General features: G+C 51.3%; 1 protein-coding gene and 1 long non-coding RNA gene across 9 annotated transcripts in view; one reads left to right on the forward strand and one right to left on the reverse strand.

Moving 5' to 3' along the window:
• Nucleotides 1-25,351, reverse strand: part of TCOF1 (treacle ribosome biogenesis factor 1) — a 39,428-nt gene that overhangs the window by 13,336 nt on the left and 741 nt on the right. For 5 of the 8 annotated variants that reach the window (XM_049109235.1, XM_049109234.1, XM_025434320.3 and 2 more), the window contains exons 2-18: nt 23,360-23,415; nt 20,352-20,497; nt 16,647-16,720; nt 15,709-15,895; nt 15,029-15,099; nt 12,885-13,115; nt 11,426-11,635; nt 11,118-11,213; nt 10,690-10,854; nt 10,350-10,532; nt 9,926-10,177; nt 9,626-9,835; nt 4,052-4,189; nt 3,677-3,862; nt 3,413-3,604; nt 3,113-3,253; nt 894-1,004 (exon numbers count right to left, since the gene is read on the reverse strand). In XM_049109235.1, coding sequence (XP_048965192.1) covers nt 894-1,004; nt 3,113-3,253; nt 3,413-3,604; nt 3,677-3,862; nt 4,052-4,189; nt 9,626-9,835; nt 9,926-10,177; nt 10,350-10,532; nt 10,690-10,854; nt 11,118-11,213; nt 11,426-11,635; nt 12,885-13,115; nt 15,029-15,099; nt 15,709-15,895; nt 16,647-16,720; nt 20,352-20,497; nt 23,360-23,415 — 2,649 coding nt within the window. Of the gene's footprint in view, nt 1-893; nt 1,005-3,112; nt 3,254-3,412; nt 3,605-3,676; nt 3,863-4,051; nt 4,190-9,625; nt 9,836-9,925; nt 10,178-10,349; nt 10,533-10,689; nt 10,855-11,117; nt 11,214-11,425; nt 11,636-12,884; nt 13,116-15,028; nt 15,100-15,472; nt 15,585-15,708; nt 15,896-16,646; nt 16,721-20,351; nt 20,498-23,359; nt 23,416-25,223; nt 25,341-25,351 lie in introns of those variants that run through there. The other 3 variants (XM_049109236.1, XM_049109237.1, XM_049109239.1) reach the window with 2 other exon arrangements.
• On the forward strand, nt 15,784-17,661 carry LOC125754989 (uncharacterized). Its single transcript, XR_007410316.1, has 2 exons — nt 15,784-15,923; nt 17,400-17,661. It is a non-coding gene; the product is annotated as an uncharacterized LOC125754989 (long non-coding RNA).

Genomic DNA, 25,351 nt, shown 5'->3' on the forward strand with positions numbered 1-25,351 from the left:
AGGATTTTTATAACCTGGTGTGAGCACCCCAGCCTGTCACAGGGTGGCAAGCACCTGACCTCCCTGGTGGGCAGGTCAGCACGTGGTGTGGAATCTGAGGGAGATGGTTACGGAGACCCCACTTATGGGACTGGCAGTATGTCCAGGCACCTGGGGCTACAGGACAAAGGGCACTGCCATCTGCTGGACAGGTGGGCCTCACCCAGAGGCCTGACTTAGCAAGCTGGGGAGACAAGGTGGCCTTGGTCCCAACCTCAGGGGGAACAGTCCGGGGAGGACGGCGGGTGCAGCAGAGCATGTGAATATGCGCCACGGGCGCTGAGGCGAGGGCCCGGTCGTGCCCACTGGCTTCTGCCAAGCTCCGCAAAGAAGCCTCCCAGCCCCAGACAGGAAGGGGAGGCACAAGGAGCCAGGGGCCAGCATCTACCTGGTTTGTTCTGAGTCATGACAATTTGGGGAATTGACTTCAACTCCCTGGGCTTTGATTTTTGATGCATCAAATGGGCCACAGCACGTGCCCTCTTGCAGTGACAGGTGCTCCTCGTCAGGCAGCACACGGTGCCCGGATGCGGGAGGGAGGACAGTTACCCTGCCTGCTTACAGTGCAAATATCCAGGCCTCAGAATGGTTGGGGTGTGCCCAGGGTCACAGAACTGGTGGCTGGGAGAGCCAGCACTGAGCCTACATGGTTTGGCTCTGAAGCCTGGATGCTCAATGATGCTCTGCTGCCTACCTCCTGGGGTTACTGCGAGGATGAATGAACCAACCAGGAAACCGTAAAGTGCTGTTAAAATGGCAAAGATCTGCCCTCGCCCTCCACCTCCCCAGCCCCCTCCCCAGGCCCTGCTACCCTACTCTGAGCTGCAGTGTCCCAAAGAGAAGGAAGGGCATACCTGGGTGGCTGGCAGCTCGTCGTCGCTGCTCTCGGAGGACCCCTCTGCGTTCTTCTCCGGAGGTGCTGGGGCCTGGGCCTTGCTTTTCGCAGTTTTGGAGCTCCCCTCTTTCTGAGGGGACAAGCACATGGGTAGGGGAGAGGAACCATTAGCTGAGGGGGAACACACCTGAGGGACTAGGGTGGGGAAACTGTGGCCAGTGAGCAAGGACCCTCACGTATATCGGCTGTCCACGGAAAGCAGCACAGCCCCTTACTACACGCACAGGAGGATAGTCGCAGGCATGTGCCACGGCCACTTGGAAACACAGGCTTCCATTTTGCTAATGCTCCCTCCAGAGTTGGCTCTGAACTTGAAAGGGACGTAGGAGTCAGCCACCAGCCGCCACTCAAACCTGAGGGCTGGAGTGCTGTTGGTCAGGCCTCTGAATGAGAGGAGACAGCAGCCTGGGACTAGGTTGCAGAGGGCAGGCAGTGGTGCCAGCACGCTCACATCGGCTGTGGCACCCCCAGGTAAAAGCCAGACCCACCTGGAAGTGTCCCAAGGCTGCCACCCCTCCTACCAGGCCAGGAATAAATGAGGGGGGCTGGCTGGGCAAGAGCTGAATCAGGGGGCCAGAAGAGGAGAGTATGGAGAGGTAGGCACTGGTAGTGACCAGCTCAGGGGAGCCCGGGGCGGGGGCAGAGTCCAGACACTACAGCGGCTGAGCCACGCAGGCTGCCCGAGTCTAATTTCTCAAGAGCTGCTAGATCTTGATTTATGTCATTTCCTACTTTTTAAACGGGTCAGCTACAACGCACACTGCAGCACACCGCAACAGCCGCGCCCCCATGTCTTCCTCATTAACAGAACCTGGACTCTGATAAGCAGCACCCCCGCACCAGGCCCTGGGGGAGGTGGCCCTTTCTCCCAGCCAATCACAGAACTACAAGCCCCTTATCAGTGAGCGGCTTTTTTGTGTGTGTTGGGGGGGGGGGGGGGGGGAAGCACATGCCTTAGATCTGAATGAGGAGGGGAAGGGGGAAGGGAGGTCAGCTGAGGGACTTCCTAGCTCTTGTGGAGGTGCTGCAGCCCTGCCAGGACAATGAGCAAAAGATGGAAGAAATCTGGGTCACCCATGATGTCGCACCCAAGGAACCACCTTTACCCCAAAGCTTTGTGCATTATGAGGTAACCAATGCCCTTTAAGCCTTGGGAATTAGGTTTTCTCCTGCAGATAAGTGGATTCTTGGATCAGGGCATCCTTAAGACATAGAAGAAACCCCAAAATACTGTCTGAACAAGGCTGGGACCCCTGTGTCTTAGTCTGATGTGTAGGCCTCTGTAACTGTGACCGGTAACAAGCAACTAGAAGTAACTGAGGCCCAAAGGATGGCTGGCCTTTGTGGAACCCACCTGACTTCACGTTCCCTCCCCTTGGTCATCCCCTGCCCCGGAGTGCCTAGCTCCACTTTTTTGTCTAGCGAACCCCTGCTCTTCAGGCTCCGCTCAAGCGCCTCTTCTGGCCTCTAAGAGACCTGTTCTCCCAGCTCCAGCAAAGAGCACGGCCAGAATATTCTCCAATAAGCCAGCTACTTCGTCTTGCCCACGAGGCCAGGGCCAGCATCTTTCATCCCTTTATCTCTACCAGAGAGACACAGCGCTTGTACTTGGTCTGGTCTGATGCATTGAAGGCAGAGGTCAGAGCTAGGAGCACTGTTTTACTCGTGAAGAAAACAAATCTAAGAGGGGATGGAGCTCAGCCTGGCACAGGAAAGGAAGATGTGGCCACACAGGGGGCACATCTGGGTGCTGGAGCTGACAGGGACCATCTTCCTAGATGGACCAGAGCTCTCCAGTTTGCTTTAGCAGCCACCACCCTCTTCAGCTTCTCCTGACACCCAGGCTAAATGTTGACTACCAGGCCTGTGTAAATCACTTCCAGCACACGCATGAGCCCTCTGAATCCTAGAGTTGGTCTCCCTGAATTCCTGCAGGACACAGCCGTTCCTGCTGCTTTCTGCACACGGACAGAGGGAAAATCATCCAGATAAAAGCCAGTTCCTCATTCCTTCCTTCTCACTCCTGAGGTTTCACACCAGTGGAGCTCCACCTGGGGAGACACACATGCCTACCTGCGGTCCCAGGCCCAGGTGAGGGAGGGGACTTCTTCTAGCCCCCCAGGACCCCCTGGAACCTGAGATTCCTAGTGACATCCTGGGATTTCTGGCCTCTTTTACCTTGGCAGGAGGTGCTGGTCTAGCCTTCTGTGGGGCTGAGTTGTCCACTCGTGTTGTGGAGGCCTCGGCAGATGCAGGAGTGCCTGAGACACCTTTCAGCAGGGAAGCCTTGGTTTGGGGAGGCTTTATACCAGGTTTTACCTAAGGAGACACGGAGGACAGCAGCTGATTAAGGACCCGGGAGCCACAGCTTTAAACTGGTCTTCTTTCCTCACCTGGCCCTGCACCAGTCCTGAGGGAGGAGTGGGTTGTATCAGCTCAGAGGCCTCGTATGGTAGCAGCTTCCTCATCAGGCCTCACCTGGGCCGGCGCCTCCTCCTCGCTGTCAGACTCCTCCTCACTGCTGCTCTCAGAGTCCTCCTCCGGCTTCCCAGCCTGGGTGGCCACGGCTCCTGTCTTCCTGGGAGGGGCTGCTGTGGCCCCTTTCCTGGACAGCCCCTTGCTGGGGGCTGAGGCAGTTCCGACCTGGGGGGTCTTCCCTGAGGGCTTCACCTAGAGCCAGAGAAATAGAATTAGGGGAGGGAGGGACAGCAAGAGCTGCTCTCCACTCTCCCCGGGCCTCACCGGAGTGGGGGCCTCCCCATCACTGTCGGACTCCTCCTCACTGCTCTCCGAGTCCTCCTCTGGGTTCTTGACTGGCCCTGGCTGGGCCTGGGCTGCTGTGGCCACTGCCTTCCCCACAGCTGGCACAGCGCCCTGGCCCCTCACTGAGACAGCATTGCTCTGGGAGGTTCTTGCTGGTGGCTTTACCTGAATAAGAGGTAGTGGCGTTAGGGAAGGAAGTAGGTAGCACAGCTCCATTTAGGTTAAGCCCTCCCATGGTGTGAGTGTGCAGAAGTCCCTCCCACCTGTGCGGGGGGCCTGTCTGGGCTTAGCCAACTGCTTGGTCCTTCTCTCCACCCCACCTCCAGCCTCTCCTGGGCTTCTGGTTCCACTTGCCTTGGCCGGGGACTCCTGCTTGATTTGAACAGCTGCACTGACAACTTTTCCTGGAGCTGATGCTGCCCCTTTGGCTGAAGTTGCTCTGGTGGGAGCTTGGTTGGCCTTGCTCTGAGGGGTTTTCACTGCGGTCTTCACCTAGAAGGAGAAATAGGAATTGCAGAAGGGAGAGGGTAAGATGCAGCAGAGTAGTTAGCCAAGGACACTGATTCTGGAGTCAAATGCCTGAGTTTGGATTCTTGCTCCTCCATTTAATAGCTGTGTGCATCTGGGCAAATCACTGATCTCCTTGGGCTTCAGTTTCCTCCTCTGTAAAATGGGGCTAACCACAAGGCCCACCCACAGGATTATCATAAGGATTAAATGGGAGAGTCACAGTGTTTAACACAGTTCCTGGTGCATAACAAGCACTCGCCTAAACTTGTTACTGTGAGCACTTTTCTTGTGTTGGCTAAGCACGAGTCTACCCACAGCAGAAGTGTTTTCCAGGCTCCCTTTCAGCTAGGTGGCTAGTTTAACTTCTGGCTAGCAAAATCGAAGTATACAATTTGACTTTTTTTTTTTTTTTAAGATTTATTTATTCATGGGGGAGGGGGGGCAGAGGGAGAAGCAGGCTCCATGCAGGGAGCTTAATGCAGGACTCCATCCTAGGAGCCAGGATCACAACCTGAGCTGAAGGCAGATGTTCAACCACTGAGCCACCCAGGTGCCCCACCATTTGACTTTCTTATATGTGTAGAAAACATGGGTCTTCTTCCTCCTAGATAGAAGAAATGCTGAGGTAACAGCTGGAGCTCTAGCAGTCATTTTGGTCTATGAAGCAGGAGCCAGGTACTCAGGATGCCAGAATAGAGAAAATCATGGCTATTTGAGGTTTTCTTCAGTTTAACCTAATCTTAACTGATAGCCAAGGGATCCTCCGAAACCCCCCTCAGGGCATCTAAGCAAACACAGACCGAGAGACAGGAGAGCAACAAAGAATTAAAATCTTTGATGGGAGATCGCTGACAGGTGTGTGAAATCAAACTCTGCTAATGAAAAGCAAAATGAGGAATCTGGTGGTGTCTCTAGGCCCCTGACTCGTTCAGAGAGGTCATCTGATCACTGATTTGTCCCATAGCTCAGCTTTCCTCATCCACACAAGACCAAGTGAAACTAAGAATTGGGACTTTAAGAAAGCAAGCCCTCTAAAGCATAGACTGTGTCTGGCTAAGCCAATGTGCTCAGCACAGAAAAGCCATCCAGTGGGGAGCAATGTCTTTTACATTCACTTAAGAAAACACAAAAGGGATCCCTGGATGGCTCAGCGGTTAAGCATCTGCCTTTGGCCCAGGGCGTGGTCCTAGAGTCCCAGGATCAAGTCCCATATTGGGCTCCCTGTGTGGAGCCTGCTTCTCTGCCTATGTCTCTGCCTCTCTCTCTCTCCCTCATGAATAATAAAATCTTAAAAAAAAAGATTAAAAAGAAAACACAAAAGATACCAGCACTAAGCTGACCTCACAAGTCTCAATAAATTTAAAAGGACTGAAATCATACAAAATATGTTCTCTAGTGCAGAGGGATTAAACTGGAAATCAATCACAAGGGGGCACCTTGGTGGCTTAGCTAAGTAACTGCCTTCGGCTCAGGTCATGATCTCCTGGGCTCCTCGCTCACCCTCTGCAACACCCCCCTCAGCCCCCCGCTCATGTTCTCACTCTCAAATAAAGTCTTAAAGAAAAAAAAAAAAATCAATCACAAAAAGAAATCTGCTGTCCCAGGTATTTGGAAACTAACCCACTTCTCAATAACTCATGTTCAAAGAATAAGAATAAATACCCCAACATTTCAAAATTCACAAGATGAAGTTAATGCAGCCCTTACAGGGAAATTCATTGCTTTCAACTCTTAAATTAAAAAAAAAAAGAGCTACAATAAATAATTTAACATTCCATCTTAAGAAGCTAGAAAGAGAAGACCAATTCAAACCCAAAGAATAATAAAATTCAGAGTGGAAATTAATGAAATAAAACCCAGAAAATGACAGAGAAATATCAATGGAACTAAAAGTTATTTCTTTGAGAAGAACAACAGAATTGCTGTCTTCAGCTAGGCTGACCAAGAAATAGAAGACACAAATTACCAAAAGTTAGAAAGAAAGCAGGACATCACTATAGATCCTATGAAAATTAAAAAAGATTACAAGAGAATATTATGAATATATGCCAATAAACTAGACAACTGAGATGAAAACACAAGTGTCTAGAAAAAGCACAAAAGATTTACTTATTTTAGACAGAGCAAGAACATTACAAGCAGGAAGGGCGGAGAGGGAGAAGGAGAAAGAGAATCTCACTCAAGCAGACTCCATGTAGAGTGCAGAGCCCAACGTGGGGCTTGATCCCACAATCCTGAGATCATGACCTGAGCCAAAACCAAGAGTCAGACGCTCAACCGACTACACTACCCAGACACCCCAAAAGGCACAAATTATTAAGTGTGCACAAAATTACCAGAAGGTAAAACACATATAACTGACTCAAGAAGCAAAAAAACCTCGATTAGGCCAATAATAATTTTCAAAATTGACCTAGTCATTAAAAATCTTCCACATTCAAAAAATTCCAGGCCCAGATGGCTTTATTGGTGAATTCTATTAAGGAAGAAATAACACCAATCCAACATAAACCCTCAGAAAACAAAAGAGAATACTACCCAACCTATTTCATGAGGCCAGAATCATCCTGATACCAAAGCCAGATCAAGGCATCACATAAAAGCTACAGACTAATATTCCTGATATAAAGACACAAAAATCCTTAAATGATTAGCAAACCAAATCCAGCAAAGAAAAAGGCGTATACATCATGACCAAGTGGGATTTACTGTAAGAACAAAAGGTTGACTTAATACCTTAAAAAAAAAAAAAAATCAACTAAACGCAGTATATTGCATTAATAGAACAGGAAAAAAAACAGTAAGATCACTTCAATAGAAAAAAACATTTGACAAAAATTCAACTCCAATTCATAATAAAAACTCAACAAACTAAGAACAGGAAAGAACTTCCTTGGGGCACCTGGCTGGCCCTCTCAGTCAGTGGAGCATATGACTCTTGATCTTGGGGTTGTGAGTTCAAACGCCACCCTCCCCCACCACGTTGGGTATAGAGCTTACTTAAAAATAAAATCTTAAAAAAAACCAAACTTCCTCATTCTGATAAAGGGCATCTTTGAAAAACTTAGAGCTAAAACCATACTAAATAGTGAAAGAATGAATGTTATACCCTAAATTAGAAACAATGCAAAGGTGTCTACTTTCACCATTGCTATTCTACATTGTACTAGAGAGTATTGCCAGTGCAGCAAGGCAAGAAAAAGAAATGCCATCTAGATTGAAGAGGAAAAATAAAACCATACAAAACATGGTTTGAATATAGAAAATCTTAAGGAATCTACAAAAGTCGGGAAAACAGATAAGCAAATGTAACCAAGTTGTTAAGATCAACATAGAACACAAGGTCAGGCTCCAAAGGCGCCCTAGCGCTTATTCCGCCATTCACCACATGCTGACTGACCATCTGCCCCACCCTTCTGACACCAGGGCTCTCTTCCTATGGCATTTCAATCAGGAATCACCTCCTTCCTCAGACTCTGGCACATCTGGTTTTCCAGAAGCACTCCAGTCTTTGTTAATTTGTTTTGAACCTCAGCTCTCTCATGGAAGGTTTCCTTTGAGCTGGCTGGGGGATCTGAGCAGACCAGAGGCCATCTGACTCACTTGACCCCAGCAATACTGAACAGTGTAGGACCCACTGAGTGTGAACAGACAGCATTTTGAGAGCGAGGCCATACAAGTATTCTCATTTCATCCTCACGGGAAGTCCACAACAGAGACTTAATTATTCTTATCCTCCAGACAAGACTCCTATCAGACCTGCCTGGCTCAGTAGAGGCAATTCAGGCTTTCTGAAGCTAGGCAAGGCACCATCTTCTGACAGGGCATCAGGCTATAAATCTGAGCCCTAGAGAGGGATTAGCTGCTTTATTGGAGGGAGGGAGAGGGAGGGAGAGAGAAGGAGGGGGAGAGAGAAGGAAGGGGAGAGAGAAGGAAGGGGAGAGAGAAGGAAGGGGAGAGAGAAGGAGGGAGAAGGGGGGAGGGAGAAGTGGGGAGAGAATGGCCCCAGAGCACAATCATGTCTGTGGTCGGAAAAGTCTGGGCCAAGATATAGTAGAAGGATATGTGAAAGTCAAAGGCTTTTGAGGCAGGCACACTGGGGCCCAGGCCCAGCTTGGACCCTCACTGGCTGGCTGGGCTGAAGCAGGTCAGCAAACAACTCTTCTAAACTCTAATCTCCTCCTCCAGAAATCAAAGCAAATGAACCCCCGTCTAATGGTACTGGTGGGAGGCTCAGATGGGAAGACAAATACTTAAGCAATGAGTACAATTAAACTTTTCAGGCACTGGTCTGGAATGTGTCTGTAGCTTGCAGATGTGATAGGAGCTGTTGGGCTGGGACACCAGCAAGGCTCACACAGGTCAAAACCTCATGAGGCACTTAGGAATTACAGGAACCTGGGTCCCACAAGGCAACAGTGAGAAGAGGACAAGAAAAAAAATTCAAAAAAAAAAAAAAAAAAAAAAAGAAAAAAAAATCCATAGAAAATGTATGCTCTGGTATAGGGGGAAAAAATGACTAATCTCTTGAGTGGTTATGGCCGGGGGTTGGGGGGTGTGACAATTACAAATAAAATGGTGAGTGTTAGCCATTACACAGGGTGTTAGCCATCTTCACTCTTCCCAACTTAACTCTTCCAGGCTGGGAGGGGACTCCTGATTCTGTTCCCTATCAGCCCGGCCCACCCTCAGGGTGGCAGATGAGTGAACTTGCTGTGTGTGATAGGTGAGATCTCGTTAAATTCTCAATCCTGTGAAGGCTGATTCCCAATTTACAGAAGAGTAAACAAAGGTCTTGGATTTCATCACTGGATGGAGCAGAAATTTGAACCCAGGCATCCTGGCTCCAACCCCTGGCTATCTGCCCCTGCCACACCACCTGCCCCAGTGATCCTACCAAAATGCTCCGCTTGGGGCAGTTTACTCAGGCCAAGCATGCTCCCACCCTCTGGGACTTCACATAGGCTAGTTTCTTTGACTGGAACACTCCATTTCACCTGGCCAGCTCTTTCAGCCCACAGTTCCCAATGCCACCTCCTCTAGGAGGTCTTCCTCGCTGGAAATCCTTAGATGCTATCACCTACCATGCTGCTGGCCCAGGTGCAGGCTCTCTACTCTCAGCTTTGGCTCACCCTGCTGGAGGAACCTGTGCACACGCCCACGCCTCCACCTAGGCTGGGGCTCCCAGAGGGAGACTCAACAGCACCTGACAGATGGGGTGCCCAACAGAGCTTGTGGAAGGCATAAGGGATCTCAATGGAAGCTCAAAAGGCCAGGGGGAGACCCTCTGACAGGCAGAGGAAACAGAATGAAAAGTGGGCAAGGAGGCTGGGTGAAGGCCGCCAACAAAAGCCCCTCCTCCACCCTGCCCTGGGGCTCTGGTGTGGGTGGGATGGGCTGGCTCCTCCTCAGCCTCACCTGAGCAGGAGCCGCAGCCGCCTCCTCAGCCTCCTCACTGCCCGATTCCTCCTCGCTGCTCTCTGAGGAGTCTTCCTGCACCTCAGTTTTCACTGGGGCTGTTGCAGGCCCTGCCTTCCCAGGGGGTGCTAGGGCAGTCCCTTGGCCTGAGGGCCTCTTGGTGGGTGTGGAGGCAGCCTTCACGGTGACACCTTTCCCCACAGGCTTTGCCTGGAATGACAGGGAAGAGATATGTGTCACAGGTGCCCAAGTGGCCACATGAGCTCTGGCCCTGAGTCAGCTGAATACACTTGGCCTCACCTGTCCTGCTGCTGGGGCGGGAGCAGTCTCCTCCTCACTCTCAGACTCCTCGCTGCTTGAAGAGGCCTCTGGCTTCTGGGCACCCCTCGCCATAGCTGGAGACGAGGCACAGGCTGGAGAAGCTTCTGCTCTCGCCTTCCAAGGAGCTGGTGTGCCCACTCGCACTGGGGGAGCTTTGGCAGGTATAGGGGTAATGGGGGTGCCCTTCTTTGGGGAGGCCTTCGTCTGGGGTGTTTTCACAGTTGATTTTGCCTGAGAGGAAGCAGAAGTCAGAAACTAGAGAAGGAGCCTGAATGCAGAACACCCCCCTCCCCCTCTGTTTTCGGGTGGGACCCTGCTGCCGTCCTTCCCCTTTGCTCTCTGGGGAGCTGAGTGGTGCGGGTGGTTCAGGTAGGGCTGCACAGCGGCCCCTCCTGGGCCCCACCTGGACTGGAGCCATGGCTGCAGGCGCCTCCTCTTCACTCTCTGACTCCTCCTCACTACTCTCTGAGTCATCCTTGGACATCTTGGCCTTGGCCTGGGTGGCTGCAGGCCCTGCCTTCTGAGGGGGCCCCTTGGCAGGACCCGAGGCAGCTCTGACCTGGGGGATTTTCCCAGAAGACTTTGCCTGCAGCGAGACACACGGGATCAGGGGAGGAGCATGGCTGTGTGCAGAGACATAAGAAACCGAGAGGGCCAGCAGAGTGCAGGTGTGTATAGGTGTGCGCGTGGGAGAGTGCTACCAACACCGAGGAGGAGAAGAGCCTTCTAGACAGGAGCCTCACCTGGGCTGGCGCTGCCCCCTCGCTGTCTGATTCCTCCTCGCTGCTGCTCTCTGAGTCCTCCTCCTGTTTTCCTACTGGGGTGGCTGCAGGCCCTGCCTTCTGAGGGGGCCCCTTGACAGGACCCGAGGCAGTTCTGACCTGGGAGTTTTGCCCTGAGGGCTTTGCCTGGGAATAACAAAATACAGGATCAGGGCAGGGGCCCACAGGGGACTGTTTGGGAGGGGAGACAGGAGGTGAGGGAGGCAAATGCAGGGCATGGGGCCCAGGTGCGGAGGGGGAGGACAAGCCAACAGATGGGTCCTCTGAGCAGGGCTCCTGGTTGGGGGTACAGCTGTTGGTGCCTCCTCCTCGCTGTCAGACTCCTCGGTGCTACTGTCCGGGTCTTCCTCCCCCGCCCCCTTCTTAGCCTGGCCGGCTGCAGGCCCTACCTTGCCGGGGGGCACTGGAGGGACCCCTTTCCTAGGGGACTCCTTGGCAGAAGCTGAGGCAGCTTTGACCTGGGGTGTCTTCCCTGAAGGCTTCACCTGGAAGGAGATAAATGGAATCAGGGAAGGGAGCCCAGAAGGTGGACATGAGGAGACACAAAAGACAGGGCAAAAGATGCCACACGTACCACGGGTGAGAAGGGGCAGAGCTTTGAGCATGTCCAGGGCTCGTGCAGGGGGGCAGAACAGGTCTCAGAAGGCCTTCTGGGGAGGGGCCCGGGCTGCATGCACTCTCCCTCCCCAGGCCTCACCTGAAGTGGCGTCTTGGCAGCTGGTGGCTCCTCCTCGCTGTCGGAGTCCTCCTCACTGCTATCTGAGTCCTCCTTTGGCTTCTCTGTCTTGGCCTGGGCAGCCGAAGGCCCTGCCTTCCCAGGGGGAGCTGGAGTGGCCCCTTTCCCAGGGGTCCCCTTGACAGGACCCGAGGCAGCTTTGGCCTGGACAATTTTCTCTGAGGCCTTCACCTAGTAAAGAGAAAGGGTGGTTTGTTCCTCTTCTCCTCACCCTCTGGTAGTACCTTTAGGACAAAGCCAAGGCCTTGTTGGGGCCCACAAGATGCCCCTGGTTCTCCCCTCACTCTCTGACTTGACTGGTGCTCAGGCCTGGCCTATCAGCTTCACCCTCTCACTCCAGGGGCCTTCGCAGCCCTGCCCATCTCACTTGGCTACCACTGCCTCTCCTCTGGGTCTGAGACAGACACCAGTTCATTTGGCAGTGCTCCCTGATGCCCCTGCGCTCCTCCCCAAGTCACCCATAGGCAGGGGTCAGAACCTCCCCGGGCTGGCCTTCCTCGTCAGCAGGATAGCTCTGTGAGCACAGGCACCTGGTCTAGCTTGGCTCACTACTGTATCCTGTGTGACCCCCCCCCCCCCCCCCCCCCCCCCCCGCCACATCAGGGCCTTGGCACTTGCTGTGCTCCCTACCGGAATGACTTTCATCCAAATGTTCACGTAGCACATGCCCCCCCACCCCACCCCCTTTCAGGTCCTTGATATCTCTGTAAGGCCTTCCCTGAGCACTTCATTTTAATCGCCCATTTCTACAGCCCACGCCGCTTAACCTTCCTCTTTAACACCCAGCAAAACAAACCATATTTATTGTACCTCCCCCTTGCCACCCGGCCTGGGCCAGGATGCAGCAGGCCTCCCCACCCCCCGCAGTCTCCCCTGGCCAGCTCAGGACTGTGGGGCCTTTCCCCACCGAGGTCTGATGCTTCCTCCTCCTGGCTCTCCCACCCCAACAGCCTCCCAACCCCCTGCTTTCCCTTCACATGTGCCCAGAGCCCTGGCCACTTGCCCAGGGGAGGGCATCCCAGCAGATGGAAATGAACAGGATTCCTGTTAGCTAACAAGGCATGAGTTGGCCTGAGAAGCCAGAGGACCAGGCAATTAAAACTGAAGTCCCTTCACTATAAGATCAGCTGGTCACATCCTATTCATAAGACAGGGAAACTGAGGTCCATGGGAGTTACTGACAGGGTAGGGTGCAGGATCACCCTGTGAGAAGCAGCCTGTCTAGGATAATTTACACGGCTGGCTGAGGCAAACCCAGCTGCCAGTGCTGTTTAACTCACGCCCCCAGCTCCCACTTCCCAAACCCCAAGGTGAGTCTGTATCTGGCAGAGGAGATGCTCACCATGTAGCCATTTGGCTGGCCCCCAGGGGGCAGGGGAGTCCCGGGGACACCAAGGGGTAGCCCGGCCCCAGGCCTCACCTGGTGGGGTGGTTCCGCGGGGGCCCCATCCTCACTCTCAGACTCCTCCTCACTGCTCTCTGAGTCTTCTTCTGGCTTCTTGGCCTTGCTGGCTGGGGTCAGGGCACCCCCTCTGCCTTGGGGTGTCACATCCCCTGCCTTCCCAGGGGTTGGGCCTGCCCCTCTCCCTACAGAGTCCTTGGCAGGGGCTGGTGAGGCTTTGACCTGGGGTGGTTTTACTGAAGGTTTCACCTGGAACCAGAAAATGCAATTAGGGAAAAATGATCTTTGACTCTGAGGGGCAGGAGAGGCTTCATGGTTTACAAAGTCCTTTCCTAGTGTCATCTGATTCTCAATCAACTCCCTGAGGCAGATGCTGTCTTTATACTCCTTTTCTAGAAAAGGACAAGAGGCTCAGGGAGGTTAAGCCACTCAAGACCAGCATTAAGGGAAAAGTCATGACTAGAACCCACATCTGTGTAGCCTTGGGGACACAACCCTCGAAAACTATGCTCCTCAGCCACCTAGTACACAGAGTCCAGTCTCTCTCAACTGGGAGCCTCACCCCATCTGCCCCTTCAACAACAGTATCTGATTGGGATGGTCATCCCAAGGACTGAAAGGCCAGGATTTGAATTCCAGTCTTTTTTTTTTTTTTTTTTAATTTTTTTTTTTTTAATTTATTTATGATAGTCATAGTCACAGAGAGAGAGAGAGAGGCAGAGACAAAGGCAGAGGGAGAAGCAGGCTCCATGCACCGGGAGCCCGACGTGGGATTCGATCCCGGGTCTCCAGGATCGCGCCCTGGGCCAAAGGCAAGCGCCAAACCGCTGCGCCACCCAGGGATCCCGAATTCCAGTCTTAACCAAGAGTCTTCTTGGCACATTCCTTTCCTTTATGGGCTCTTTCTTAGACTTCTAAAATTCTGACATTTCCAGGACCGGCAGTGCCCTACCCTTATCTTCATCAGATTTCACCTGACCCTGAGTTCCTGGGGCAGCCATCTCCCCAATCACAAACTCCTCACTGCTGTTAGGGCTCTGTGCTGGCCCCTGACCCACCAAGGCTGTGTGTTTGACTGCTGGCTTTCCGGAGTGGCCCCCTTTCCCGTGGCAGGGCGAGGAGGGATGGGCGCCCGGGGCGCCCTCATGGCTGTATCCTGATGGGGTGAAACATGGGGAGTGGCCTGGGGTAGACAGGAGTACGGTCTCCATCTTCACAGTTACTGGGTGAGACAGGAGGCAAGGGAGAAGTACTCTGGGCACCATATAAAGCCACCCCTGAATCCTCCTGGCCCTCCCTCCACACACCTTTCTATTTCTAGCAGGAGGCCTGACACCTGCCACCAGCTGCATCAATAGTCTTACTATACCTTCTTTCTGCCCTGTCGTCCAACCCTGGCCACAATCAGCCATCTTTCTCAAACACAGATCAGGCCCTCTTGCCTCCCTAAAACCTTGAAATGGCTTCTCACAGACGCTAGAATAAAACCCAGTGCCTCCTGGTGGTCCTTACGGTCCAACAGCAGAACATGGCCCCTGCCTGTGATCTCCTCTGCACTGCAGGCAAACTCCTGTGGGACCCCTCCACGTCCCCACGGCCATGGGAAACACGCACTCCCGCCTGCCACTACACTCCCAAGGCCTAGGCACACATTAAGGGAGGACTCCCTGGCCACAGTTCAGGGAAGAGAGGAGGCCCCAGCCCAACACCTGACCATCTCTGACCATATGCCTAGGCCTGGCATTGACCAACAGGCCCAGAACCCCTCACCCAACTCACCCTGACCACACGGCAGGATGGCCACCCTCCTGCATCTGGGCCTTGGCTTGTGTAGCTCCTCCCACTTAAACACTCTTCCCTCAGACCCCTTCCTGGTGAGTCCTGTGTGCACCAAGGCCTCCCAGTGCTGCCTCTCCCAGAAAGCCTTCCCTTGTCTCACAGACACGATGGTGTCTCTCCCCGCCAACCTTAGACCTTTTTCATGCCCGAGGTGCCACGAGCAGCATCTGGCTCTGCTCTGCAGGCCTCAGACTTTCCAGCTCCCAGTGCCCCTGAAACACTTGCTGAATTGATTTGGCCACGCTGGCGTGCAAAGCCCTGGCCAGGCGTCTGGGAGGGTTAAAGGTTTGCAGAGGGCAGCTCCTGAGGATGGTGGCAATTACCTCCACATCGGTCTCATCACTGGAGCTGGAGGTCTCGCTGGAGCTGTCGGCCTGGTTGGCTGATGCCATTCCTAAGGGAGGAAGAGGGAGAGGACTGAGCACCTATCCTTCAGACTCCCCTCGCCAGCACTCCGCCACGCCAGCAAATGAGAGGCAGGTGTTGTGTTCTCGCCTCTCCCACGCAGCGTTTCAGCTCCACCTTTCCTGAAGCCCCACAGCTGAGGCGCATGCCACTCGTATCCCTGTGTTCCCACACAAGTCTCTGTGGCCCTGGGAAGGGTTATAATAGGTCCTAGCACACACAAGCCAGCATCTGATGGCTCAGAGATCTTCCTCCATCATCACACTGAGGCAGGCAGGGCAAACGCCTGTTTGACATGAGAAACTGAGGCAAACCCAGGCCTCTCAGTTTCGTCTCAGCCGCCATAGTGGGCCTGTACCCACCTGCGCACCATAAACTAGAAGATGATCCATCATCATCCAGGCTGCTCCAATTTCCCTGGCAAAGCCTGACATGTCCCTGCAGCAGACCCTCCCTCATCAAGGCATGGGGCTCTTACTGCCATGGAGACAAACTTCTGAATTCCAGAATGTCCCAGAGCTGGATAAAGCAGTGCCCGAGGCTTGCCTCCGCAGCCCAAACTCAGGGGGCTTGGCGTCTAGAGGTCAGGGCTGCTCACCAGGCTTGGCTGTGGTTCCGAGTGCCGGGACACTGCCCTCTTCCTCAGTTTCCGAGACCAGGATGGTATTTGCCGAGGGCCCTGCAGACTTCCTGGGTGATCTCCCAGACAGAATGTGGGCCACTGCCTTGGCAGAGGCCGGATGTGGTGTGGAGTTGACCATCTTGCTGGCTTTGTTGGTCTTTGCCTACAAAGAGGAGTGACAGACACGCTGGGTACGGCCTGCTTAGCAATGAGCATACACCTCTTCCCAGCCGTGCAGAGTTCGGGCAAATTACCTCCCTCAGTCTGCTTCTTCATCTTTAAGATGGGGCTGACAGTGGTACCTGCCCTCACAGAGGCAGGGAGAAAGCCTAATTACAGTTCCTGGGACACAGCAGTCACTTGTTAAGCGGTAACCAGCAGTCTGCTGTGGTTCTTATCACTACTTCTCATGGTTGCTAGCGTGCCAGGCAGCTCAGGGACGCGTCCTTTTTGTGTCTGTTAACACTGCTTTATGGACTACCAGCAAATGGTATTCCACTCTCTAAGTGGTTTCAATCTAGAAAATGATCTTTGAGCTTTCAGAACCACAGGTGTCTTAGTGCTGTGGTGCCCCCACTGCCTCCCAGAGTGCTTGGAAAATAACTGGATCAGTAACAAGTTGTTGGCTGAACAGGCCAATGCAGGGATGATGGGAGTGGGGGGATGGGAGGGAGCTATTACAGATGCATATTGTGCCCAGGGGTCCAGAGCAGTGGGCAGTGTCCCCATCTTATGGAAAAGGAAACTGAGGCCCAGAGAGGTAAAGAGACACTCTAGGATCACACAACTGGTGATAAAGGCTAACATCTGAATCCATGTTGGGCAATTACCCACAACACTATCCTTCTCTGATGCAGGGGACTGTCCCCCCATAGGGCAATTCACTCCCATAGGCCAGAGCTGGTCCTACTCACCACGCCTTTTTCTTTTGTGCTTGATGGCAAAACCGGTCCTGGAACTGAGGAGTTGGTAGATGCTAGTCTTGGGGCTGCAAGATAGGAACATCCAAGGGATGAGGCAGATGAGCTTTTTCTCATTTAAGAACAGCCAACAGGTCTCAGCTCACCGAACAGTGCAATTGGAATGGCTGCCTGGTCCTGGCATGAGGATGTGAGGCTGAGCCCAGACTCACGGAAAAGAGCTGGGGCGGGGGGAGTTGGGAGGTGGTAGTGGGAGTGATGTAGGCAGGAGCCACATCCAGAAGGAGCGAGAGAGCTGGGCAACACAACAGCCACAGGTCCACATCCCCCATGGAGTCCTGAGACGCGGAAGCCCCACGAGAAAAAAGGGCCGGCTCACAGTTGGGCTGCATACCACTCAACGGCATGGCACGACTTCAGGGCGGGCCACCACACCACAGCCCAAGGGCCACCTAGCAGGACAGGGACAGTGGCAGGCCAGCCAGCCCCGAGACCACAGAGAAAGCTGCTCAGGATGTCAACAGTTTCTAGTGGAAAGGCAGCTGAACCATGGAACTGGGAACTAGTTAGATGTTGAGACCTAGATTCCTGGTGCTCTTACATCAGGAGGTACTGTCTCCCCAGACCTCAGACCAGGCAATATTTCTAGGGTGTGCTGTGAACCAGAGAGGACACTGAGGAGATGAACTGCATGGTCTAACTCTCTTCCGGGCATTTAATTCCATCTCCTTCTCTCTTTAATTTTAGACACATTTGTAAGTAGAAGTACAGTGAACCATACAGCTCCAGCCATTACCAACTTGTGGCCAATGTGATGTCGAGCAGCCTCTCTGGCACCCTTCCTCAACAAGGAGGACTCTGAAGAAAACGCCAGCCATCGTATCACGCTGCCCACAAATATTTCCCCATGCTTCTCTCGACAGGGACTCTTTTAAAAAGGATAATTCTGATCCCATTAGCACAGGGAAAATTCATTAAATATCACTAAATAAAATTCATTAAATACAAATTCATTAGCGTCAAACGTCGGTCAGTATAAAATTGGCCAAGCTTTATACATAGTGCCTAGATAGGGGCTTGCGCACATATGCATGGCTGTCAGCAGAGATGCAAAGGGAGGTTTCAAAGCTACCTGCCAGGATATATTAAAGGGGCGGGGGAAAGGGAACCAGGATAGGATAGAAAACCTCTCATTTTTTTCCCACATGCTTTTGTATTGGTTCAAAGTGAACTTGTTTTGCATTTATAATTTTAAAAGATTAAGAAAGCATCAGAAAAGACCCCGAATAGCCAGGGGGATATTAAAAAGAAAACCAGAGCTGGGGGCATCACAATGCCAGATTTCAGGTTGTTCTATAAAGCTGTGGTCATCAAGACAGTGTGGTACTGGCACAAAAACAGACACATAGATCAATGGAACAGAATAGAGAACCCATAAATGGACCTTCAACTCTATGGTCAACTAATATTTGACAAAGCAGGGAAGACTATCCACTGGAAAAAAGACAGTATCTTCAATAAATGGTGCTGGGAAAATTGGACATCCACATGCAGAAGAATGAAACTAGACCATTCTCTTACACCATACACAAAGATAAACTCAAAATGGATGAAAGATCTGTTAGACAAGAATCCATCAGAATCCTAGAGAAGAACACAGGCAACACCCTTTTAGAACTTGGCCACAGCAACTTCTTGCAAGATACATCCATAAAGGCAAGAGAAACAAAAGCAAAAATAAATGATTGGGACTTAATCAGGATAAAAAGCTTCTGCACAGCAAAAGAAACAGTCAACAAAACTAAAAGACAACCTACAGAATGGGAGAAGATATTTGCAAATGACATATCAGATAAAGAGCTAGTATCTAAGATCTATAAAGAACTTATTAAACTCAACAGCAAAGAAACAATCCTATCCTGAAATGGGCAAAAGACATGAACAGAAATTTCACAGAGGAAGACACAGACACAGCCAACAAGCACATGAGAAAATGCTCCGCATCCCTTACCATCAGGGAAATACAAATCAAAACCACAATGAGATATCACCTCACACCAGTGAGAATGGGGCAAATAAACAAGATAGGAAACAACAAATGTTGGAGAGGATGTGGAGAAACGGGAACCCTCTTGCACTGTTGGTGGGAATGTGAACTGGTACAGCTATTCTGGAAAACTGTGTGGAGGTTCCTCAAAGAGTTAAAAATAGAACTGCCCTATGACCCAGCAGTTGGACTGCTGGGGATTTACCCCAAAGATACAGATGCAGTGAAATGCTGGGACACCTGCACCCCGATGTTTACAGCAGCAATGTCCACAACAGCCAAACTGTGGAAGGAGCCTCAGTGTCCTTGAAAGATGAATGGATAAAGAAGATGTGGTTTATGTATACAATGGAATATTACTCAGCCATTAGAAACGACGAATACCCACCACTTGCTTTGACGTGGATGGAACTGGAGGGTATTATGCTGAATGAATAAGTCAATCGGAGAAGGACAAACATTATATGGTCTCATTCATTTGGGGAATATAAAAATTAGTAAAAGGGAATAAAGGGGAAAGGAGAGAAAATGAGTGAAAATATCAGTGAGGGTGACAAAACATGAGAGACACCTAACTCTGGGAAACAAACAAGGGGTAGTGGAAAGGAAGGTGGGCGGGGGATTGGGGTGACTGGGTGATGGGCACTGAGGGGGGCACTTGGCGGGATGAGCACTGGGTGTTATATATGTTGGCAAATTCAACTCCAATAAAAAAATAAAATTAAAAAATTAAAAAATAAATAAAAGATTAAGAAAGATAGAAGATATATGTTCAATATGATTTTGAATTTTTTTAAAAACATGTCCAGAAAAAAAAAAATGCCCAGGAAAAATAAATGGAAGAATAATTTGCCAAATCGTAGGTGGCAAGAATATGGGTAATTTTTTCCTGCCTTTTTAACCAGTAATTTTCATATACCCTCTAATGAATAGCCTATGATGAATCCTGTATTTCTTTCACAATCAGAAAATACGTTTAAAAACCAAGAAATTACCTTCTATGTAAGTAAAGCCCAGTAACCTTGCAGAGAAAAAGGACGATTCCACTGTGGAGTTACAACTATGTTGGTTGAAGCACAAACTGTCTCGAGGAATTGGGGAGAAGGGGCTGCAGAGGCCTCACGGGGTCACCCCTGCCAAAGCTCTGAAACCAGAGCCCCTGGGAACACCTTGCCTGTGTTAACTCCAAAACAAGAAGAGCAGCCCCTCTTTCAGCAGCCCAGAGGCCACACAGAAGAGGTGCCTGCTAGCTGTCCTCTGAGATCCTTCCAGCAGATCTTCTACAAATGTGGGCCTCTTTCCATCTTTATCAGAAGCATCCAGGGGCTTATAACAACATAGCTATTGTACCCCAAATTAGACTGTAAGGGCCCAGCTCTGTTCTTGTTCGCCACCAGAATTCCAGTACCTGGGACACAATGTTTGGCACAAGAAAGGGCTCAACTAAATACTGCAAAAGGTATGTGAGACGCTTCCAATCTCTCTCTGAAAGCTCCTGGTCTTCCCAGGGCTCACTGGAGGAGAAGCTGGAGGTGGACTCTCCCCCTGGAACAATCCAATATCTGAAAGCCTGCTCCCCAGAGCTACAGGACCCTGGGCTGAGCACTGCCCCCCACACCAACAAAGCCTCCCCCAGCATGCAGGACTCTTACTGGTTTTGGTGGCTTCAGCTTCTGTCTCCTCCTCCTCCTCCTCTTCTGAGCTCTCTGAGCTGCTAATGGGGTCTGACACTCGGGTCTTCTTAGCCAGCAGCGCTGCATCCTCCTCTGCCTTCCGCTTCTGGCCAACCTCTGAGGTTCTGCAGGACGAGGGTGACTGGCTATACCAACCAGGTGGCAAGGGCACCTCCAGGAGATTTAAAAAGAAAGACACCCACCTCCTCCCTCAAAGGAAGTATGCATACAGAATTTGAAAACACGGTGTAATATACTTGTATTCTGCATCTTCACCCATTTCATAAACTATTTTTATAACTATTAGTCTTCAAAATAATCAAGAAGGGTTGATAATATTATATAATGACAGTGGCTAACAATCACTGAGTGGGAATGTGCCAGCACCTGTAGGCTGCTCATAAGAGCCACCCAGGCTCCCCCTTCTCCAGAACTTGCAGCACCTGCAGTGCCCTCTTTCTGGAAGACTCTCCTTAGGTCCTCTGGTGCTTCAGGCCTCAGCACCAATACAGCCACCTCAAAGGCCCTTCCCCTGCCCCCCAACATTCTCTGCCCTGCCATCCTGTTTCATTTTCTGCAGAGCACTTTTCTCTCTCTTGTTATTCTACTTACTTCCTGCCTGACTCCCCCACCGCGTGGTCAAACCTAGCAGAGGAGGGGAGCAGTGCTGGCAGGAACCTCTGCTGGCTTACTATGTATCTTCAGCCTGTAGCAGACATCTCAAGAAACTATCAACTAAGTGACTTGTGCTCAGGGTCAGAGTAAGTTTGGGGCATGGGCAGGAGAAGCACTCTCCTGGTTGAGCAAGTACCATCCCTTTGACCTCACCCTCCCACCCTGAGGTGGTGTCACTGTCTCTGCCCCATGTTCCCCAGCTGGGATAGATACACTCTGCCATAGTTTGGGATGTGGATCCCTCATTCCCAGGAAGGCTACTTTGTTGAGACTCCTCTGAAAACTAGGTTTCATTTATTACACATCAATTCATCCTGCCCCTCTCCTCCCAACAGAATGTAAGTTTCACAAGGGCAGGGATTTTTCTCTGGTTAGTTCCAGGTATATCAAGAACAATTCTGGCTCACAGTAGCTGCTGCTCAATAAATTTTGGGGGGCGGCACGGCGGTAGGGAGGATGCCTCCAATGGTCAGGTTTAGCACCTTATTTACTATCTTTATCTTACAGATGAAGACATAGATTCAAGGAAGCCAAGTTTGCGCAAAGTCATACAGCTAGCCCCTGGGTTTGAACTTTGCTGGGAACCATTAGGCCAGGCTGCCTCTAGTGGGTGTGTGAGGTCCTCATTCCATTCAGTCCCCCTCATCCACAGAAGGGACCAGTGACAAGGAAGGACTCACTGGAGTGGTTCTCTAGGGAAGGAAGTGCTGTAATATCCAGACACCTGGGCACGCTGAAGAGGGTGAGGGAGAGGGAGTGCAGGCATGTACTGTGCTCTTAGCAGCAGAGGACAGCAAGAACTGATTGCTGACAGGGCCCTCACAGACCTTAGCTCCCACCGGAAGCTGGATCTCTTGCGCACCATTCTTGCCTTTACTTACACAACTCTGAGGACAGGGAACCGTAGCCTACCTCCTTCTTGGATAGCTTCTATTCAGAAGCTGCAACCCGTCTCCCTAAAGCGGTACTTCTGGGTCCCACTTCAGTCTCTCAGAGCCCCGGAGAATACCCCACTCCCTTTGTCTTCAGAGATGCACAGACACATCACCTGTCCCTTTGCCTGTCTTCTTGTCAATCCTGGACAATTCAGGATTTTCTAATCATTCCTCATGGGACATGACAGCAAGTCCTTCACTCCACTCCCCTGGTTGACTATGGTCAGGCCAATTCACAGAGAGAATGGTTATCCCCTCCCTCCGTCTCAAACCAATCCTCTGTTGACAGGTCCTTGGATTATCCCCCCTTTCCTTGTTTCTGCATGTTTCACAGACATTTCACACTCAACATTCCTCCCTTTCCCTCCATCTTTCCCTCTAAATTGGGTTGGCTTCCTGCTCCATGCTCAGGCCCACATTCCATGCAGGTGCACAAGCCAGGCACCAGGAGTCAACAAGACTGCCCCTCCAGACCATCCACAGCTCCTGGTCTCGTCCCCTAATATTCCTGGAATCCACTGTCTGACTCTCTACCCCTCTGTTATTCCTGTCTCAAGCTCCATCAGCTCTTGCCTAGATGATGGTGTCCACAGCCCCAACCAGCCACGCCATCCTGCAGAGTGATCTCACCCATCTCTACTTCACCCTTTCATGGCTCCCACTGGTTTTGGGGCAAAGACACAACTTCTCACCATGGATGATGAGGCCTTGCCTGGGATGGGCCCTGCCAACCGTCCAACCTCCTCTATCCTGTGGCTGCAGCTACAGGTCTCTACATCGGCAATTTCCCCTGCCAGGTCTGCTCCACCTTCATCTCCAGACCTATTGCCTCGTTCACTCCCCCATTCTCTGCAGCCCTTAAATCAAAGGTCACCACAGGGAAACCTCCCCTAAGCCCCCAACCCCCCCAAACCTCCCCCTAAAGACGAAATGAGGCTTGGCTAACCTGTTTATGGGATTTGTCACTGGGTCCTTTTTCATAATCTTCACTACCATTTTAACTTTACATTTATTTGTTTCAATCTTTGATGCATGCCTACTTCCCTGACTCCAATGTCAGATCCAGGAGAGAAGGAACCATGTCTGTCTCACTCAGGACAGTATCTCCATACTTAAAATAGGACCTGGCACTTACTGGGTAGGAACTCAACAGATGTTTGGTGACTGAATGATTAACAAGCCACTGAAAAGCTGGGGTCCTTACTAGCACTGATCACACCTCTCTCACTATCAGACACCCATACCTGTGACCTGGCTCTCAGGAGCGATACTAGCGTCCACAGTCGGCTATGCAGCCAGATTGTAGACCAGATTAGCATCCTAGCTTATTTCAAGCTGATGGTTTGGGGTATCCCTATTCAGACCTGCCAGACTTACTGTTGCCAGTGAGTATAGATGTCCATAAGGGTCACAGGCTGAGTCAGGAAACTTTTCTGCGGAGAAGCAAAAAGAAAGCAGCAATTAAGCCCCTAGGACAATACAGGTCCTCCTTGGGCCCAACTCTCCATGACCTCATGGGAGGCTTTTTGCTCTGAGAAATAGGTCTGCTTGGCCATGTTAGTACCACTCAAACCTTCCAGAGACAAGGAGGGTAAGTACTTCCAGATAAAACCTTTTAAGATAACATGTTAGGGAGAGGGACCTCTGGGAGACTGGAGTTTGAATGTTCCAGGCTAGCATTTATCCAGCAGCCCCCAACTTCCCTGGTGCTCTCCACACTTAGAGGCCACAAGACAGGGCTCTTCTCACCCCTGACCTCTCAAGTCTTTTACAGGCCAGGTGGGGCGATCTTCCCAGGGTCGTACAAACCACAGCCCAGACATCCAAGGCACCCAGGAGGCACGACCGCAATCCATTCATCCACTGGGAAGAGACTAGAACCAAATGGTGCCAGTTTCTTGGTAGAAGCAGAGGGAACCAGGTGGAATCCAGTCCAGTGGAGCCGAGGCCAGATGACCCACTCTGTAAATGTCAAGAACCCAGGGTGTCGAGTGCCCCAGGGAGGTTGAGCGAGCAGTGTGAGGTGAGGGCAGCATCTGAGAATCTGAGATCTGGGCAGAATGGCCAAGAGGGTGCATATGGAGTCAGGCAGAGTTCCTCTGTTAACTGGCTGGGCTGATCTCTTCACCTCTTCAAACTTCAGGCTCCTTTATAATACGGGGATAAGAGGAGCACTCGCCTAGCAGGAAGCTATCAGGCCTGAATGAGATATTCTAGCCAGCGCGCCGCACATGAGCTGGTAATACAGATTCCAATCGCCAATTTCACTCTGCTCTGCCCCAGACACACCTGCCTCCTCACTGTCCTTCAAATGTGTCAGGCCACCCACCCCATCAGGGCTTGCTACTCTTTCTGTCTGGAATGCTCTCCTGCTAACTGCATGGCTCGCTCCCTCAATTCCTTCAGGTCTCTGCCTTCTCAGAGGTGAAAGTTCAGGTGAAATGTCAGGCCTTCAATGGGGCTTCCCCATCCTCCTATTTATAACTGAACCCTGATATTCTTTATCTTCCTTGCCTGCTTTATTTTTATAGCTAACACCTAAGATCACCTGACACACTCTATCATTAACTTTCTTCTTCTTCTTCTTCTTTTTTAAAAAATATTTGTTCATTTACTCCTGCTACAGTACAAGTTCCATGAGGACAGGATACAGGATACTTTCGCCTAGACAAATGCCCCAAAGAAGATGGGTACTATCTCTTGCCCCACTTACCTGTTAAGTGATCTGAATGGAGTAAGAAAGCAAAAGCAATCAAGGTCGAGAGGGTGGAGAAAAGCTTGGATAATAACGTCTTAGGGCCCATCACCCTTTAGGGAGATTCTGGGAGCCACGCATCAGGACCAGACCCCACGCCACAGCCAAAGGGATGACTAATCAGGTCAATATCCACTTTGCCAGCTTAAAACCCTCCAGTGGCTTACCGCTACTCCTCAGATGAAGACCCAACTAACTACAGTAGGGCTCCAGCCAGCTCCCCACCTGCTCTGTCACCCTGTAACTCCACACTTCAGCCACAATAGACTTTCCAGAGGCCACTACAAATGCAACAAGTTGCCTCCGACCTCAGGGCATTTGCACTTCTGCCCGGAATATCCACTTCCCTTCTCTTAGGTCTCAAATCAGCATCCACATCCCCAGGAAAGCAATGCTGGGTATCCCTGATGTGGGCAATTTGCCATCCCTGTCTTATCACCCTATGCTTCTCGTTTTTGGCACCTAACGTGTTAAGTGTACAGTTACCTTTGTGATTCTTTGATCTGTGCCCACCTCCCCTACTAGATTCAAGACTGTAGACCCTGGGAGGGCTGGGGGACCTGCTCAGCCTTCTATCACCAGCACCCTGGGCGCCAGAGACAGCTGCGGGGAAA

This window comes from Canis lupus, chromosome 4, assembly GCF_003254725.2.
Source record: "Canis lupus dingo isolate Sandy chromosome 4, ASM325472v2, whole genome shotgun sequence".
NCBI lineage: Eukaryota > Metazoa > Chordata > Mammalia > Carnivora > Canidae > Canis > Canis lupus.